Genomic DNA, 16,078 nt, shown 5'->3' with positions numbered 1-16,078 from the left:
GTGCACAAGGCAGAAACCCCCAACCAACACTTGGGGGAACTGGGACCGGCAAGGGGGGGTGCCAGCTTGGAGTGTTCCTCGAGAGCCAAGGCCAGGCCGGCCCCAGACCCGGGACCCCTCAGGAGAGCCGTCCTGACCGCTGTCAGTCCCAACCCCACACCACTCAGCAGCTCTCTGGGTCACAGTGGCCCTGTCCCCAGACCTACATCCACACCTGCCCCTGGGGTTCCCACACCGGGGTGCGGCGCTGGGTGGGCGGGGCCTGTGGTTTTGGCAAGGTTGAGAGTGAGATCTGCAGCGGCTGTGGGCCCGGACCTCCGCCCTCCCTGGTCTTTCCCACCTGTGTCATCACCTTGTCCCCTGATGCAGCTTCTCAAGCATCACCCCCAAGAGCCCCTCCCTGCCTGGGCACGATGGCCCCAGGACTGTCACTTAGCGCCCAGCCAACTGTGACCGCCCCTCCCAGCTGGCAGCCACCCCCGGAGGGGGCCTCCCACTCTCCACTTCACCCTCTTTCTTTGCTGCCCTAACCTTTCAATCATCTCAGACACAATGGGTTCCTTCAAACACCTGATGTGTGCAAAACCTCTCACGTAGTCAGTCCATAAACCCCTGAGCACATACGTGCCTTGGCGATGAAGACAGAGTGAGGCTGCCCTCCTGGACCCACCGTCACGCAGACACGGTGGGCAGCACACAGGGGACTCCCAGACAAATGAGGCTGCTTCCTCCACCTTCGTCTTCGCCTCTCCTCCCTCTCAGCCTCAAATCTCATGCCCAGCTTGGCCTGGGGACTCTGGCACAGCAGATCCCAAGGCACAGTCTTGCCACCTGGGGCTGGGGGCCGGGGGTCACTTGGGTTGAAACTAGACTGAGACCCGAACCTTGCTTTCCAATGGCCATCCCCCGCCTGCTCCACACCTCCGCACTGCTGAGCCCCGCCACAGCCTCACAAGCCTACCCCAGGGCAGGAAGCGGATGATGGGTTTCAAACACAGACCCCACCCTCAGGACAGCCCAGGCGTGGGGGCGCAGGCACTAAGCCTCCCTGTGCCACCTCCAGCATCGTCCAGCCCTCGCTGACCCAGTGCCACGCCTCCTGGTTGGGAGGGAAGCTGCCAACCAGAGGAAGCAAGCCCAGCCCCCATGTCACCCTGTCCCACCCTCACACTTCATGCTACTCCCACGAGCCCACCACCCTCCCCACCTGTGTGACAAGGGCCCAGGCCCAGGAGCTGAAAGGAAACCGATCATGGAAACCACTACTTCTGCCCAGCTGCCAAGACGCAGCTGCTATGGGAGCCAGAGAGAAGCCTTTGACCTCAGCATCCCCGAGCCTGGCATCGCTGTCCTGGACAGAAGCTCCGGCCTGCCCCACTTGCCACAGCACAGCTCCCAGAGAGGAGGTACCCCAGGGGTCCCTGTGTCTGCAGGCCACAGCCTTGGCCCAGACAGGAACCCACACCCATGTACACACAGCAGCACCCATGGACACAGTGTGCACATGTGGTCACACGCACGGGCACACCCACCCAGCCAGGCACACCCCTCACACACGGTCACCCAGCCTAGCAGCCACAGTCCCACGCATGCACACCTGCATGCACACGCACAGAGACCTGCACACACAGGACACACAGACACACACATTCAGCCACAGTGACGCACACTCAGCCCACACTTGCAGCCAGCGCCAACCTCCTGGGCCCCGGGCAGCACAGGGAGGAGGTGCTCACTGCCCTTCCCACCCCCACACTCCCTGTCTACCATGGGAGTGCTGAAAGTGCTCCTCCGGGCTTAGGACCCCCAGGCAGCCCAGTAAGACCCCACCTCGCCATTAGATCCCGCCCGCTGGCTGTCACCCACCATCCGAAGCCCCCAAAGGAGACGCTGCGTTTTCTGCCAAACATGGTGTGGACGCAGGGCCCCGGTCCCAGCGATGTCCCCGGGGCCAGCTGAGGTGCTGTGGTGCCTGCCGGCCAGGGCGCAGGGCGGGACACCCAATGGCCCCGCCTCCTAGCCTGCCCCCTGCGGTGCTTCCTGTGGGTGAGGCCGCAGGGCCAGGAGGTGCCTCCTGCCCTGGGCCGGGGAGGTCGCCTTGGGCAGCTTCCCCACACCCAGAGAAACCCGCAGCACCGGAAGGGGCTCGGCGTGTGGATTGCACCACAGCCCCCGGCGACAGCTGGGCCCTAGCAGCCCTGGCTTCCGGGAACCCGCCAGAGGCCCACGGATTCCCACAGTCATGCAGCCATGCCTGAATGGGGTGGGGGGGGGGGAGACCCAGCTGGAAGCCTCGGGGAGCCCTGAGTATGGGGGCCCTCACACCCACTCCCCGGGACAGCCTGAGATGGGGCCCTTTTTCTGCCTGCCCCACCAGAGCTCAGCACATGTCACATACGTGCAGCTGCACCAGCATGAACATGGACATGTACACACATGTGTGGGCACAAGAGCACATGGTCATGCACACCCCAACATACACACACAGGATACACAGGCACACACGTGCTCACCTACCTGCTGGGAGATGCCAGCACACATACGTGCAAACACTGCACCCATACGCACACAAATGCACGCTCATGCACAGGTTCATTATGTCAGGCAGTAATAAACCCCTGAACACACCCCTCATAAACTCCACAGAGACCAAGCAAACCCATGGGTGCAGACACACGTGCACACACACAGACTGCACACGTGCCTGTGAGGTGCTGTCACACGCACACATTACATGGGCACAGATCTGAGCCTCTCAGGGCCCCTCGAGTGTTCCGGGGGTGAGGAGCCTTTTTTCGGCCAAGGGGCCATTTGGAGATTTATAACATCATTTGCAGGCCACACAAAATCATCCACTTAAAAACTAGCCTGCAGGCTGGCGCCGCAGCTCAATAGGCTAATCTTCCACCTAGCGGCGCCAGCACACCGGGTTCTAGTCCCGGTTGGGGCGCCAGATTCTGTCCCAGTTGCCCCTCTTCCAGGCCAGCTCTCTGCTGTGGCCAGGGAGTGCAGTGGAGGATGGCCCAAGTGCTTGGGCCCTGCACCCCATGGGAGACCAGGAGAAGCACCTGGCTCCTGCCTTCGGATCAGCGCGGTGCGCCGGCCACAGAGCACCAGCCACAGCGGCCACTGGAGGGTGAACCAACGGCAAAAGGAAGACCTTTCTCTCTGTCTGAGAGAGTCTCACTATCCATTCTGCCTGTCAAAAGAAAAAAGAAAAAGAAAGAAAAGAAAACTAGCCTGCTTTAAATTGATTGAATTTCGAGTCCCACCTGAGGTTGCACCTTGGCAGGGCCAGAACAAAGGATTTCGTGGGCCGGATGTTCCCCACCCTTGGCTCCAGACAGAGTCAGAGCAGCGCCCGCTCCGTGCCAGCAGGGTGGGGAGGGAGGACAGCACCCGGGAGCCCATCCGGAACCCCGGGCTGGTCATGCACCGGTGCTGACCGTGCAGGGGCCCAGTAGGTGCTCACTAAAGACAGCCCCAGCCCACACTGCAGCAGACAACAGGGCAGGTGCGCACACAGCGGGCACCAGGCAAGATGCTCCGAAGGTGGCATGGACACCTGGGGCCTTCGGCTGAGAAACTCAGCTGCACTCAGTCCAGCCCCGGGGTCAGGTGTGAGCATCCGCTCACCCGGCTCCAGCAACTGGCTCATGCGGCCTCAAAGGACCCAGTGAGAACTGGTCCCGGGACATTCCCCTCCCTGCCCCCAAGGGTCACGGCGAGTGTGGGAAAATAAAGCCGATCCACACAAAGACAGGGTAAAGCGGACACAGAGAAAGAGGAGAAAGACCCAGTTTTAATGATATCCCTGGATTCAGCTATGCCTGCAAGCATTCGACCCATGCATACAGAAGAACTAGCAACGCATCCTTTTATTCCTAAAGCCAGACCCCCTGCACTCTCCCCCTCCTCAGCCTGCAGGCTGTGTGGCCTCAAGCAAATTGCTTAACCTCTCTGGGCACCCCCACCTCATGTTATCAGTGGGAGCTGCCGTAATTATCATCTGCCTTGATTGGGTCCCTGCCTTAGCTCTAGCCCTGGTTCCTCTTCTGTGTGGGGTGGGCCGCGAGGGGCCCCCCTGGGCCCTCCGGGAACAAGGGTGAATCAAGAGAAAGGGGAAGCGCTTTGAGTCAGGCCCTGCCCTCCTGCACCCTCCCTGCCCCAGAGCATGGCCCCCCGGCTTCCGCCCAGGCCTTGCTGACTCAGCAGCCAGAGGGTCGGGGCAGCACCTATGTCGGCCAGCGGGGACTTGACCCCTCAGCTCACGCCAGCCTGGAAATCGACGACAACCCCCGAGGACAACCCTGCGAGGTGGGGGCAGCAGCCCACACAGCAGAGGAGAGAATGGAGGCCCAGAGCTGTTAAGGGACTTGCCTGAGGTCACACAGCTCCACAAGCTGGCACGCGGACAGCTGAGGAGGAGAGAGTGGAGTGGGTTCTAAGCGGCTGTGGGATCCTCCGGAGCCCACGCAGGCAGCGGGAGTGGTGCTCCTTCCTCGCAGGTGGGTCACGGAGCTCAGACCTCAGCTAAACTCACCCAGCTGGAGCACAGCCGAGCTAGGCCTGCCCACAGACCCAAGCTCCCAGATGCCGCTCGGTGCCGCCTGATGGCTCAAGGCTGCCCTGCTGAGTCTGTCTCCCCAAGAACACACAACCCCAGCAGTGCCCCCTCTGCAGACGAAGGCCCTGAAAGTGACACAGGGCGCCACAGCAGGGAACAGGGAAAGCAAGCACCCCATCTCCCCAGCTCCTGCCGACATGGGCTCCTCTGCTCCCAGAGTGGCCCCTGGACACTTCCCAGAGCCCAGCTTGGGGCATGAGTGACAGGCCCAGCTTCCCTGATGGACCCTACAGGTGCTCCTGGGCGCAGCCTGGGGAGGAGGCGGTCCCAGCCAGAGCCCAGCCCCAGGGGCCTCTGAAGCAGGTGGAGCTGAGAAAGCTGGCTGGAACCAGAGGAGGCGTGCGGGCTCCCCCCAGCAGCAGCCCCTCCGTGGTGGCAGGAGGGAAGGTAGGGACAGCACAGTTTCCTCTGCTGGGGCAGCTCAGACCTCGCAGCCACCAACGGAGGTGAAAGAGGAGACCAGCTGCTCGCCCAGGCGGCGGACGAGGCAGTTAGCGGAAGCCAAGGAAACAGATGCCCCCGCGGGGCGGGTGCTCGACGGCGAGAGAGGGCACCGCACTGAGCCGCGGAGGCTGGCCCCGGAATGACCCTGAGCAGATCAACCAGCCCTCGGAGGAGTCGGCCTGGCCCCCATCAGAGGGGAGACCAAGACTGACCTCGGCTAAAGGAGGAAGGCGGGGAAATCGGGGCGCGGTGGGCACTGGGAGAAGCTATGAACCCTCGCCTTGGCGTCAAGACGAAACCACCCGGGGCCGGTGCTGTGGCGTAGTGGGCTAAGCCTTGCCTGCAGCGCCTGCCTCCCATATGGGCACCGGTTTGTGTCCCAGCTGCTCCTCTTGTGATCCAGCTCCTTGCTGACAGCCTGGGATAGCAGAAGACGGTCCAAGTGCTTGGCCTCTGCACCTGCGTGGGAGACCCAGAAGAAGCTCCTGGCTGCGGATCAGCCCAGCTCCAACCATTGCGGCCATTTGGGGAGTAAACCAGCGGATGGAAGATCGATCTCTCTCTCTCTCTGTAACTCTCTCTTTCTCTCTCTCTCTCTCTGTAACTCTGCCTCTCAAATAAATAAATAAAAATCTTTAAAAAAGAAAAAATAGACAAAACTACCTGGCACCGGTACCTGCACATCACTCCCTGGCAGCCACCTGGGGAGTGAACCAGCGGATGGAAGCTAGCTCGCTCACTCGCTCGCTCGCTCTCTCTCCCTCTCTCCACCCCCACCCCGCTTCTCTCCCTGTCTCTCCATCTCTCTCTCTAACTCTGACCTTGAAAATAAATAAATATTTAACAAAAAATTTTTTAAAAATAGTAATGAGGTATCAAATAAGATGATAAGGACTGATAGTGTGAGAGGGCAGGCAGAGAGACCCCGTGTGTGTGTGTGTGTGTGTGCACGTGTGCACGTGTGCACGTGTGCATGTGTGCAATGTATGTAGATATTCAGTGAGAGCTATGTGCTGGTGAGTGTACTGTGCGCACTTGACAGGGCTAAGGGATGTCCAGATAGCTTGGAAGACACTATTTCTGGGGGCTTCTGGAAGAGGTTAGCATTTGCATCAGCAGACTGAGTGAAAACCAGGACTGGCGCCACGCACGCGGTGAGCATCAGGCACTCCACGGAGGCCTAAAGGCCTGAACAGAAGACAAAGGCCAGGGAAGGGCAAACTTGCTCCACTTGAGCCGGGCAGGCTGCCTCCCACGGACACCAGCAGACACCAGCACTCCTGTGCTGGGTCTTTTTTTTTTTTTTTTTTTTTTTTTTTTTTTTTTTTTTGACAGGTAGAGTTAGTGAGAAAGAGAGAGAGAGAGGTCTTCCTTTTTCCATTGGTTCACCCCCCAAGTGGCCACTGCAGCCGACGCACTGCACCGATCCAAAGCCAGGAGCCAGGTGCTTCTCCTGGTCTCCCATGGGGTGCAGGGCCCAAGCACTTGGGCCATCCTCCACTGCACTCCCGGGCCACAGCAGAGAGCTGGCCTGGAAGAGGGGCAACCGGGACAGAATCCGGCGCCCCAACCGGGACTAGAACCCGATGTGCCGGCACCGCAGGCAGAGGATTAGCCTAGTGAGCTGCAGCGCCGGCCCTGAGCTGGATACGGGCTCTCCAGGTCTCTGCCAGCAGGTCTCCAGCTGGCAGGCTGTGCACCTTGGTAGCCCTGCTCATCGCTGGGGCCATCCCTCAGGACAAGCCCCTCCACACAAATCCTATCCGACCCCAGAGGACAACCGTGGTACCCATATCCTCTATGCCAATAATTTCAGTCTTGGCGCTGACCACACAGGTGAACTCGCACGAATCAACGAGCTCTACGCATACAGATGTGAACTTCACTGTGTGTGACGGCAGCTACAAAACCCAACCCAAACAGCCATCAGTGGGGATTAACAACCGTGTGGAACAAGCACTAGGAGAAAGCCCTGCAGCCACCGAGCACACTGAGTAGAACGCACCTACATGTGTGCAGACTTCCTAAAACGCCAAGTGATCTTCTTAAAAAGACACAGATCATCTCCTATAGCGGGATCCCATTCGTTTAAATAACTATGTCCGTTCTCATCTATATGCCTAGACAGCTTCCGGAAGCAGGTATAAGCAATGACCCAGCCCTGGTTACCTCTGAAGAATGGAATGGAGGGGTGGACACCTGGTGTAGCTGAGACACCACTTGGGTCACCCACATCTCATATCGGAGTGCCTGCGTTCAAGTCCCAGCTCCACTTCCAATTCCAGCTTCCTGATGATATACACCCTGGGAGGCAGCAGGTGGAAGGAAGGGAGGAAGAAGGGAGGGAATGGAGGAAAGACTGGGGGGGATGGAGGAAGTTTGGGGGGGAGAGGGAGAGGATGGGGAGGGAAGGACGGGGGCGGGGATGGAGGAAGGGTGGGGGAGGGAAGGAGGAAGGGATGGAGGAAGGGTGGGAGGAATGGAGGGAGGGGAGGGGGAGGAAAGGAAGGAAGGAAGAGAGAGAGAGAGAAAGGCAGAGGCAGGCATTCGGCTCAGCGAGTTGGGCGGCCACTGAGGAGCCCTGCCTCCCTCTCTGGTGCCTGGTCTGAGTTCCAGCTGCTCTGCTTCGGATCCAGCTTCCTGCTAATCCACACCCTGGGAGGCAGCAGGTGACAACTCAGCACTTGGGCCCCTGTCCCCCAGGCAGGAGACCCTGATGCAGTTCTCACCTCCGGGCTTCAGCCTGGCCCAGCCCCAGCTGCTGCAGACACTGGGGAGCGAGCTGGCAGACGGGAGCTCTCTCCCTGAGTGCATTCCAGGTCTCTAGCATACAAGGTGTTTTGAAAACTTCCTGGAATGTATATTAGGAAAACATTATGCATGGATTTCAATTTTTTGGCACAAAATAAATGTATCTTTTAACTCCATTTTTCCTTTTTCTTTACTCTGTTTTCCACGAACTTTCTGAAGTGCCCCTATCTAGCTGTCATAACCAAAACACTGGGAACAATCTAAATTCCCAGTCGTGGAGGGAAAGGCCGAGGATACACAAGCCCCTGCCCCCCATAGCAGAGTCCGGGGCCTGTGGGTCAGGGTGGCCTCTACAGGGTGACTGTCAGGGCAGGGAGCCAGGAGCCAATACCCTTGGGCATACTGCTCGGGGGGGGGGGGGGGGATTGAGGAGCATGATTTTTTTTTCTTCTCTGGGCTTTTTCAAATCTTCTAAGCTTTCTGAAATAAGAAGGCTTGGCTTTTGTAAAGAAAGACACAGTAAACACTCCTTAAAATAATGGCAAATAAAAGGAAGCAAATGGAGACACCAGCAGGTTCAGGCCCTGCGTTATAAAGTAGGTTAGGGGGGCTGATGCTGTGGTGTAGCAGGTGAAGGTACCGCCTGCAGTGCTGGCATCCCGTATGGGCACCAGTTTGAGACCCCGGCTGCTCCAGTTCCAATTCAGCTCCCTGCTAATGCACCTAGGAAAGCAGCGAAAGATGGCCCAAGTCCTTGGGCCCCTGCACCCACGTGGGAGAGCGGGAGAAGCTCCTGGCTCCTGGCTCCTGGCTCAGGGGAGTGATCCAGTGGATGTGAAGTAGGCAGTCATACAGGTTAAAATAGATTAGGTTTGTGAGCTGGAAGACCATGCCTTCGCCATGCCCCTGTGTGACCTCATGCCTCTACCTGGCCACACCTGGGTGCCAACCAGCCAACCAGGTTAATTAACCATGCCCCTTTGGAAGTGTGTTAAAAGCCTGGGGCACAATGTGTCTGCCCCAGCTCTTCTTCCCTGGCCTCTTATCTGGAGGGGGCTTGCTGTAGCCCCGCACCTCCAGGGCGCATGGCCTTCCTGGCCTAGATGCTCTTCCACGTGGCTGGTTCCTGGCACTCGGTATGAGCCCCTATTTACCTCTCTCTCTTAAATAAAGCTCTCACTCTCCTATGCATCTTTCTCACTAAATAAAAGCTTAAAATGTACCATGCTGCCTCGTTTATCTGTGCCGGTATTTAGAATTCTTCTCTAAATATTAGGCAAGAACCCTCTTGGGCTTATTAATATCGGGGATTTAGTAATAAGCCCGTGGTGAAATCATAACGCAACCCAAATTCCGGTAGCACATGTAGCACCCCGGATAGCATTTCTAGGGAACTTTAAGGGGCCACATTTCAGTGTAAATTTTAGGGGGTCTTCTCCGATTTCAGATGGAAGATCTCTGTCTCTCCCTCTGCAAATGAATTTTCAAATAAATAAATCATTTTTTTAATAAATGAAGTATGTTAGGAGTGCATTGGGTATGAGACCTACTTGGGCTGCACGGGTGACCCCGGCAGGTCCTTGCAGGGTCTGTGCCTCAGACCGCCACCCCCAACCTATAATACGGGGCTAACAGTGACACCTCCTTCACAGGCTGTGGGAGTGGGGCTAAAACGCTGAGTCACTGGATGACCAGGTCATCTGCAGCTTTAACATGTTCCCTGGGAGATCCTGACCCAGTGAGAAACACTGGATGAAGCCCCTGAGTACTCCCGTGATCACTGGCAGCCCCGAAGCTGTCTGTGGGAAAGCTGGGAGACTCAGGGCTTCCCAGGCGGGTTCTCAAGAGGCTGGTTCTTCACGCCCCTCCACCTGCTCATGGGCAACCGGTCGGACTACGCCCAAATTCCTAACGCAGCACACCTGGGAACTTCCCGCACTTCGAGGGGCCTCGGTCTGAGCATGCCCCCTACAGGCAGGTGTGGGTAGTGCATGAAGGAAAAGGCAGATGAGGGGTGGGGAACATTCTCTCTTTGCAAGGTGTCAGCCCTGGTTCTGGCACAAAACACAACCGTGGGCAGCCACTTAAACTCCCTCTGCCTTTAGGTCTTTTTGTTTTAATTTTTACGTATTTACTTATTTATGTACGTATTCATTCACTCATTCATTTGCAAGGCACAGATCTGCATCTGCTGGCTCACTCTGCAAATGCCCACAACAGCTAGGGCTGGGCCAGGCTGAGGCCAGGAGCCAGCAACTCCTAATGGGTCTCCCACATGAGTGGCAGGGACCCAAGAACTTGAGCCATCGGCTCATGCCTCCCAGGGTGCACATTAGCAGGAAGCTAGAAGTGGAAAAGGAGGAGCTGGACTGGAACCCAGGCACTCCAGACATGGGCACCCTAAGCAGCATCTTTTTTTTTTAAGCAGCATCTTAACCACTGTGCCACCCCCACCCACCCCCACCCAGGTTTTCCATCGGTGGAATACCCTCAGGCATTCCCCCAGCACCAGATCAGCCACACTTGGTATCCCAGTTCATCCTCACCACAACCATACTCTCCCGGGTAGAACTGGAGGCTCAGAGGGGTCCAGAGGCTTGTCCAAGGTCCCAGGGCTGGTGGGTGGCAGTGACGGAACTCAAACCCAGAGCCTTGAACACTGCTGCCATTCCCACAGGAAAGACTCACGCAGAGCACGCCCCAAATGAGGGCAGCGTGGAATATGAGCCGTGGCCAGGTTTCCATGGAAACACAAGTCTTCCTGCCCTTTGCCGCCCCTCCCACCCCCGCCCAGGCCAATGCCCAGCTGGGGATCAGCCCCAGTCTGAGCAAACCCTGAGGATTCATGAGTCTGGCAGATGGACAGGGACTCGGATGGAGGCGGGACGACAGAAGGAGAGGCAGAGAGCTCCCGCAAACGCTTCTCCCAAGGCCTGCAGGCGCAGGTCTTGGGCACGGCAGCTTGAGCCGCCACTGGAACACCTGCATCCCACTTCGGAACGCCAGTTCAAGTCCCGGCTACTGGGCTTCCAATCCAGCTTTCAGCTAAGGCACCTGGGAGGCAGCAGATGACGGCTCAAGGGCTTGGACCCCTGCCACCCACAGGGGAGACCCAGATGGAGTTCCCAGCTCCTGGCTTCAGCCTGGCCCAGCCCCACTACTGCAGGTATTTGGGGAGTGAACTCCAGTCTCCTATCTATTTCTGTCACTCTGCCTTTCAAAGAAGTAAAAAAAAAAATTTTTTTAAACATAAACGTATAAAACATACACATAACTGGGTGTCTTTTAAAAAAATAAAAAGGCCTGCAGCTCAAATACAGTATGTTCATGATTTATGTATGTTTATCTTCCTGGATAATACAGGAGCCCTGGTGGGGCCCACTCAGACCCAGGCTCCTGGCAATCCTGGGGGAGCCCCAGCCTCACATCTCTCCATCAACAACCCCAATCCCTTGCCCCTTCAAGGGGAGCAGGGCTGACTTGGAAAGACACAATAAACTGAGACAGACAAGGCAATCAATGTGCCCCCTCTCTCCCTACTACAGGCCTCACCCACAGGAGGGCTCTGCCCCCTAAGGGGCCTCCTGTGTTACGTGGGAGTCAGAGGAGAACTGGCCACAGACCCTGCAGTATGGATGAACACCTGGACCAAAAAACCCAACTGTGGCCAGGAGGGTGTGTGGGCAAAAGTCTAGTTGCTGCCAAAGAAATAAGCCACCAAGGTCCATGCTGGCAGTGGTCCCATCTCACAGATGGGCAGACGGAGGCACAGGACGGCTACTGCACTCAAGGTCACACTCCTCGGAGGTGGCTGTGGAGGGCTGCATCTTCCAAAGATGGCCAGCCCCTCACACGCTGCCATGCCATGAGCTCTTATCGTGCGACATTGGCACAACTTCATTGAGAGGCAGGGTCTGTGTCCCCTTGGGTGCATGCAGATCGACAACTGTGGCGGGAGCGACACTGTGTCATTTCTGAGGCCAGGGCAGCTTCTGCCTGGTCTCTCTCGAGCTCTCACCCCTTAAGCCAGGGACCATGCTATGAGGAGGTGCGCACAGCACAAGCAGAGCGCGCCCGGAGAGGCTCACATGGATTGGAACTGCGCCCCACGCCTACAGCCAGCGACAAGTGCCAGACAAGGGCAATCGGGCCTTCAGGTGACTCCAGCCCCGAGGCCTTGAACTGCCCCCGCATGATGCAGAGTGGGAACGATATGAGTCATCCCTGCCCGAATCACAGATCCACTGGCAAAGCAGACTGCACGACATAAGCTCTGGTGCCTTACTGCACAGCATCAGATCAGCACCACGGTGGCAGAGCCAGACCGTGAATCCAGAGCCTGTGCCCCTGGCCACTCTAACCACGGTCCCTGCTGGACATACACATGTCCCTGCATGGACAGCGCAGAGGCGTGGTTTTGAGCCTGTATCTGGTGTCAGACTCATCTCCACTCACTCATTCATTCATTCACCAAATGCTGATTGTAGCCCTACCATGTCCCAGGCTGTCGGCCAGTCCTGAGGACATCCCGGTGAACGCGACAGATAGACTGAGGCAGGTGCGTAAGACGCCACTTGGGACATCTGCACCCCGATTCAAAGTGCCTGGCTGTGAGTCCTGACTCTCCTCCCAATTCCAGCTTCCTGCTAACGTGCACCCTGGGAGGCAGCAGGGGCATGGCTCAAGTACTTGGGTCCCGGCCACACACGTGGGAGACCTGGATTGAGTTCTGGGTTCCTGGCTTCAGCCTGGCCCAGCCCCAACTGCTGTAGGCACTGGGGGAGTGAATCGGCTGGTGAAGATCTCTCTCTCTCTTATACTCTTTCTCTGTCTCTCCCCTGCAAATAAATAATATATTTTAAAGATTGACTTGCATTTTATTTGAAAGGCAGGTGCCATCCTGGCTCCCTCACTTCCTCGCTGTGTGACCTTTGTGGCATTGCTCCAGCCTGATTTCTATCTTTCCTAGGAAACAAGGATGCACTGGAGCCGGCGCCGCGGCTCACTAGGCTAATCCTCCGCCTTGCGGCGCCGGCACACCGGGTTCTAGTCCTGGTTAGGGCACCGGATTCTGTCCCGGTTGCCCCTCTTCCAGGCCAGTTCTCTGCTGTGGCCAGGGAGTGCAGTGGAGGATGGCCCAGGTACTTGGGCCCTGCACCCCATGGGAGACCAGGAGAAGCACCTGGCTCCTGCCTTCGGATCAGCGTAGTGCGCCAGCCGCAGCACGCCAGCCGCGGCGGCCATTGGAGGGTGAACCAACGGCAAAAGGAAGACCTTTCTCTCTGTCTCTCTCTCTCTCACTGTCCACTCTGCCTGTCAAAAAAAAAAATAAAAGGATGCATTGGAAGTCCACCCCGCAGGACTGCTGGCCTCCCAGGACAGAATCATCCTGAGAAATAAAGTGGCTGGCGTGTGGCTGGCGTGAAGGCCAGGCCCTGGGCAGGAGGAGCCCCCTAAACGTCAGTGATTGTGATGAGGTGGATTAAGCTGAGGCCCCAGAGACTGCTCAGAAACTGACTCTACGGAGGTCCCCAGGGAAGAGCATGGGGTGGGGGCGGGGGCGTTGGGGAGCCTTCTCTCGGCTACACTGGTGTCCAGGCTGCTGTCGCAGGATGCGGGCAGGCGTACCCCCGCCCCTGGAGCAGACTGGCACACAGGCTGCCTCCACCCACCCCTGCAGCCTCCCTGACTCAGCTCTCAACTCAGGGCACACAGCCATTGCCCGCGATCAGCTCAGCGAGGGCACTGGACACCCACACAGCCAGGGAGGAAAGCATCTTCCTCAAGGCAGAGGCAGGGCCAGGGGTAGGAAGCCGGCGGTGAGGGCAGAACTGGGCCAGGGAGCCCTGCAGGCGTGGGGCAACACCTGCCACCTGGATAGACTCCCCCTCCAGGACCCTGGAGAGTGCCCAGCGGGTGGCTACTGCACACGCAGAGAAAATATCTCCAACAGGCCAGAGCACAACGCAATGCACGGACACGCTCAGGGAGACCACGGGGAGCTAGGCGGAGCCGTGCAGCAGTGCAGTCAGCAACAAGCCCTCCCGCACAGGTGCACACACAGACACACCTCAGTCTGCCTGCCTAGCTGTCACCCCCCTCCTGCTCTTGCTCAATCGAACCCAGCTGCCCAGCCCCGCTGCCATCTGCTGACCCAGACCGGGCAGGGTACAGCCTGCACGCCCATCTTGATCCAGGAAGGAGGCTGGCAATCACGGATCTGAACTGGGGAAGGGGCTGGGACACCAGCTGGCCCTGAGAGCAAGGTGCGAGCCCAGAACCAGACCCTGGGTGGGGGCGGGGGCTCAGTGCAACCTCCAGTGTAGGCCATAAGCCCTGTCTCGGCACCCCTACTTGTCTTGGGAGACCATGCAGCTGCTCTGTATCGGGAACAGGTGGGCAGGAATCCCCTTCTGCCCATCTGGGAAGCCTGAAGGATAATAGCAAACAGAAAACCAGGTGCAGCATGGCAGATGGAGATCAGACATGAGGTAGGACTTCCCACTGGAGTGGCCCCAAAGCCCTGAATAAAAGGTACAGGCAGGAGAGAGTGCCATCAGGGAGGCCCTCTTTAAAAGGTGAGTAGATGGGGAGCCTGGCATTTCTGGCTTTTTTCCTTCATTTAAAGGCAGACGCACAGAGATCTCCCATCCACTAGTTCACTCCCCATATGCCGGAGCCGGGCTGGGCCGAAATCAGGAACTCAATCTGGTCCCCCACACGGGCAGCAGGGACCCAAGTACTTGAGCCGATACCACTGCCTCTCAGGGCGCACATCAGCAGGGCCGGGATCCAGAGCAAAGCCAGAACTGGAACCAGGCACTCTGATACGGGATACAGGCATCCTAACCACTGCGCCAAAGGCCCGCCCGCTCTTATTTTGTAATAAACTTATCAAGGACAAAAGTCGCCCGCCCCCTCAAACCGCAGAGGTCACAGCAGTCCTTAAACAACTGTGGCTCCCCAGGCTGCGCTGGGTGCAACCTTGCCTGCAGGCACAGCGACAGTAGCCCAAGCAGCCTGTGCACGCGCAGGAGGCAGTGGGCACCTTCCCTGCTGTGCGACCTCCCCCGGAAGGGGCGGCACGGCACTCAGAGATAGAGGAGGGCAGGAAGACAAGGGCGGCCTGGCACCATGGCAACAGGCCTCGGCAGACGCACATCACACCTTCTCCCATCACGGCTCGTTGCAGGCTCTGAGAGTCTGCAGGCAGCACCCCCCACCACCCCCACCAAAGAGGGCTGCTGGCTCGGAAGGGACAGTGCACACACTGGCAAGTAGGAAAACAAAGAGGCTTGTGGGTGCTGGACCCTGAAGCAGAAGCCGGCCCCGGCCTCTACCCCAGGACTCCCCAGCCAATCCTCACCAGCGCCTTCCCTTCCTGTTGCCACCCCAGGCACCAAGGCTGCCCGCCTCACCTGCCAGTCCTGGCTCCCCGAGCATCCCCAGCTACCTTCTGCCACCTGCTCTCCCTCCCTTCCTGCTCCGTGCTTTCTCCAGCCCTCCCCTGCCCTCCCCACTCTCCGGGCCCAGACCAGTGCCCACAACCATCTGCCAGCCCCCAACGCCAGCACCTACCCTCCCTCCACTCTTCCTTCAAGCATGGCTCCTGAGCTGCCCACTCCCCTCAGCCTCCTCTGCCCACTACCGGGCTCCGGGGTCCTCCAGTAGACAGAGCCCCGGGCAAAGCACACCGGAGCAGCCGGCCCAGGGTAGAGCACCGCTGGCTCCAATGCTAACTGTGAATCAGACCCACTCCGGAGGGCTGGGAAAGTGGGCCAAGGCCCCAGAGGCTCCAAGCTGGTCCAGAGTCTGGCCTGTGAGCCCCGGTTTCTACAACCAAGGGGGGGGTCTTTAGAGACTGTCTCCTCCTCCAGCTGAGCCCCCGGTCTTCCTGGCTATACAAAAACACCCCATCTGTGGAGTGCTTGCTATGAACTCACCACTCCCTGCCAAAGAGCAAACATCTTCTTTCAACACTCACAACATCCCCTAAGAAAATGAGGCTCCAGGAGTCAGGAGTCAGATCACTTACCCCAGTCCACACACTGCAAGCCCTGTCTGTCTCTCCTACTCCAGCCACTCTGGAAGCAACCAGTCCCCGCCGGCTCTGAGCCGCAGGTGCAACAGGGCAGCCCTTCAGGCAGGGCTGCACCAGGTGGCCCCCGGAAAACACTACAGGCTCCCACCTGTGCAGTGGGAGAGGCACGCAGGAGCAGATGTCCACGGAGTCTGGGCCACGGCTAACGGATAAAC

At 58.4% G+C, this 16,078-nt stretch overlaps 1 protein-coding gene across 6 annotated transcripts in view; it reads right to left on the bottom strand.

Moving 5' to 3' along the window:
* Window positions 1–16,078, bottom strand: part of RAP1GAP2 (RAP1 GTPase activating protein 2) — a 217,900-nt gene that overhangs the window by 186,697 nt on the left and 15,125 nt on the right. The window contains exon 1 of one of the 6 annotated variants that reach the window (XM_089317630.1): window positions 15,858–15,968. The exons of 4 other annotated variants lie outside the window; for them this stretch is intronic. Coding sequence is in view for 1 of the 2 variants with exons in the window: in XM_051824522.3 (XP_051680482.1) it covers window positions 1,867–1,910 (44 nt within the window). In the remaining variant the exon portion in view is untranslated. Of the gene's footprint in view, window positions 1–1,866; window positions 1,973–15,857; window positions 15,969–16,078 lie in introns of those variants that run through there. One more of the 6 variants, XM_051824522.3, reaches the window with a different exon arrangement.

Source organism: Oryctolagus cuniculus, chromosome 17 (genome assembly GCF_051225735.1).
Source record: "Oryctolagus cuniculus isolate XC-2025 breed Fujian yellow rabbit chromosome 17, ASM5122573v1, whole genome shotgun sequence".
NCBI classification, from domain to species: domain Eukaryota; kingdom Metazoa; phylum Chordata; class Mammalia; order Lagomorpha; family Leporidae; genus Oryctolagus; species Oryctolagus cuniculus.
Note: the sequence above shows the minus strand (reverse complement) of the source record. Positions and strands in the feature narration are given on the sequence as shown.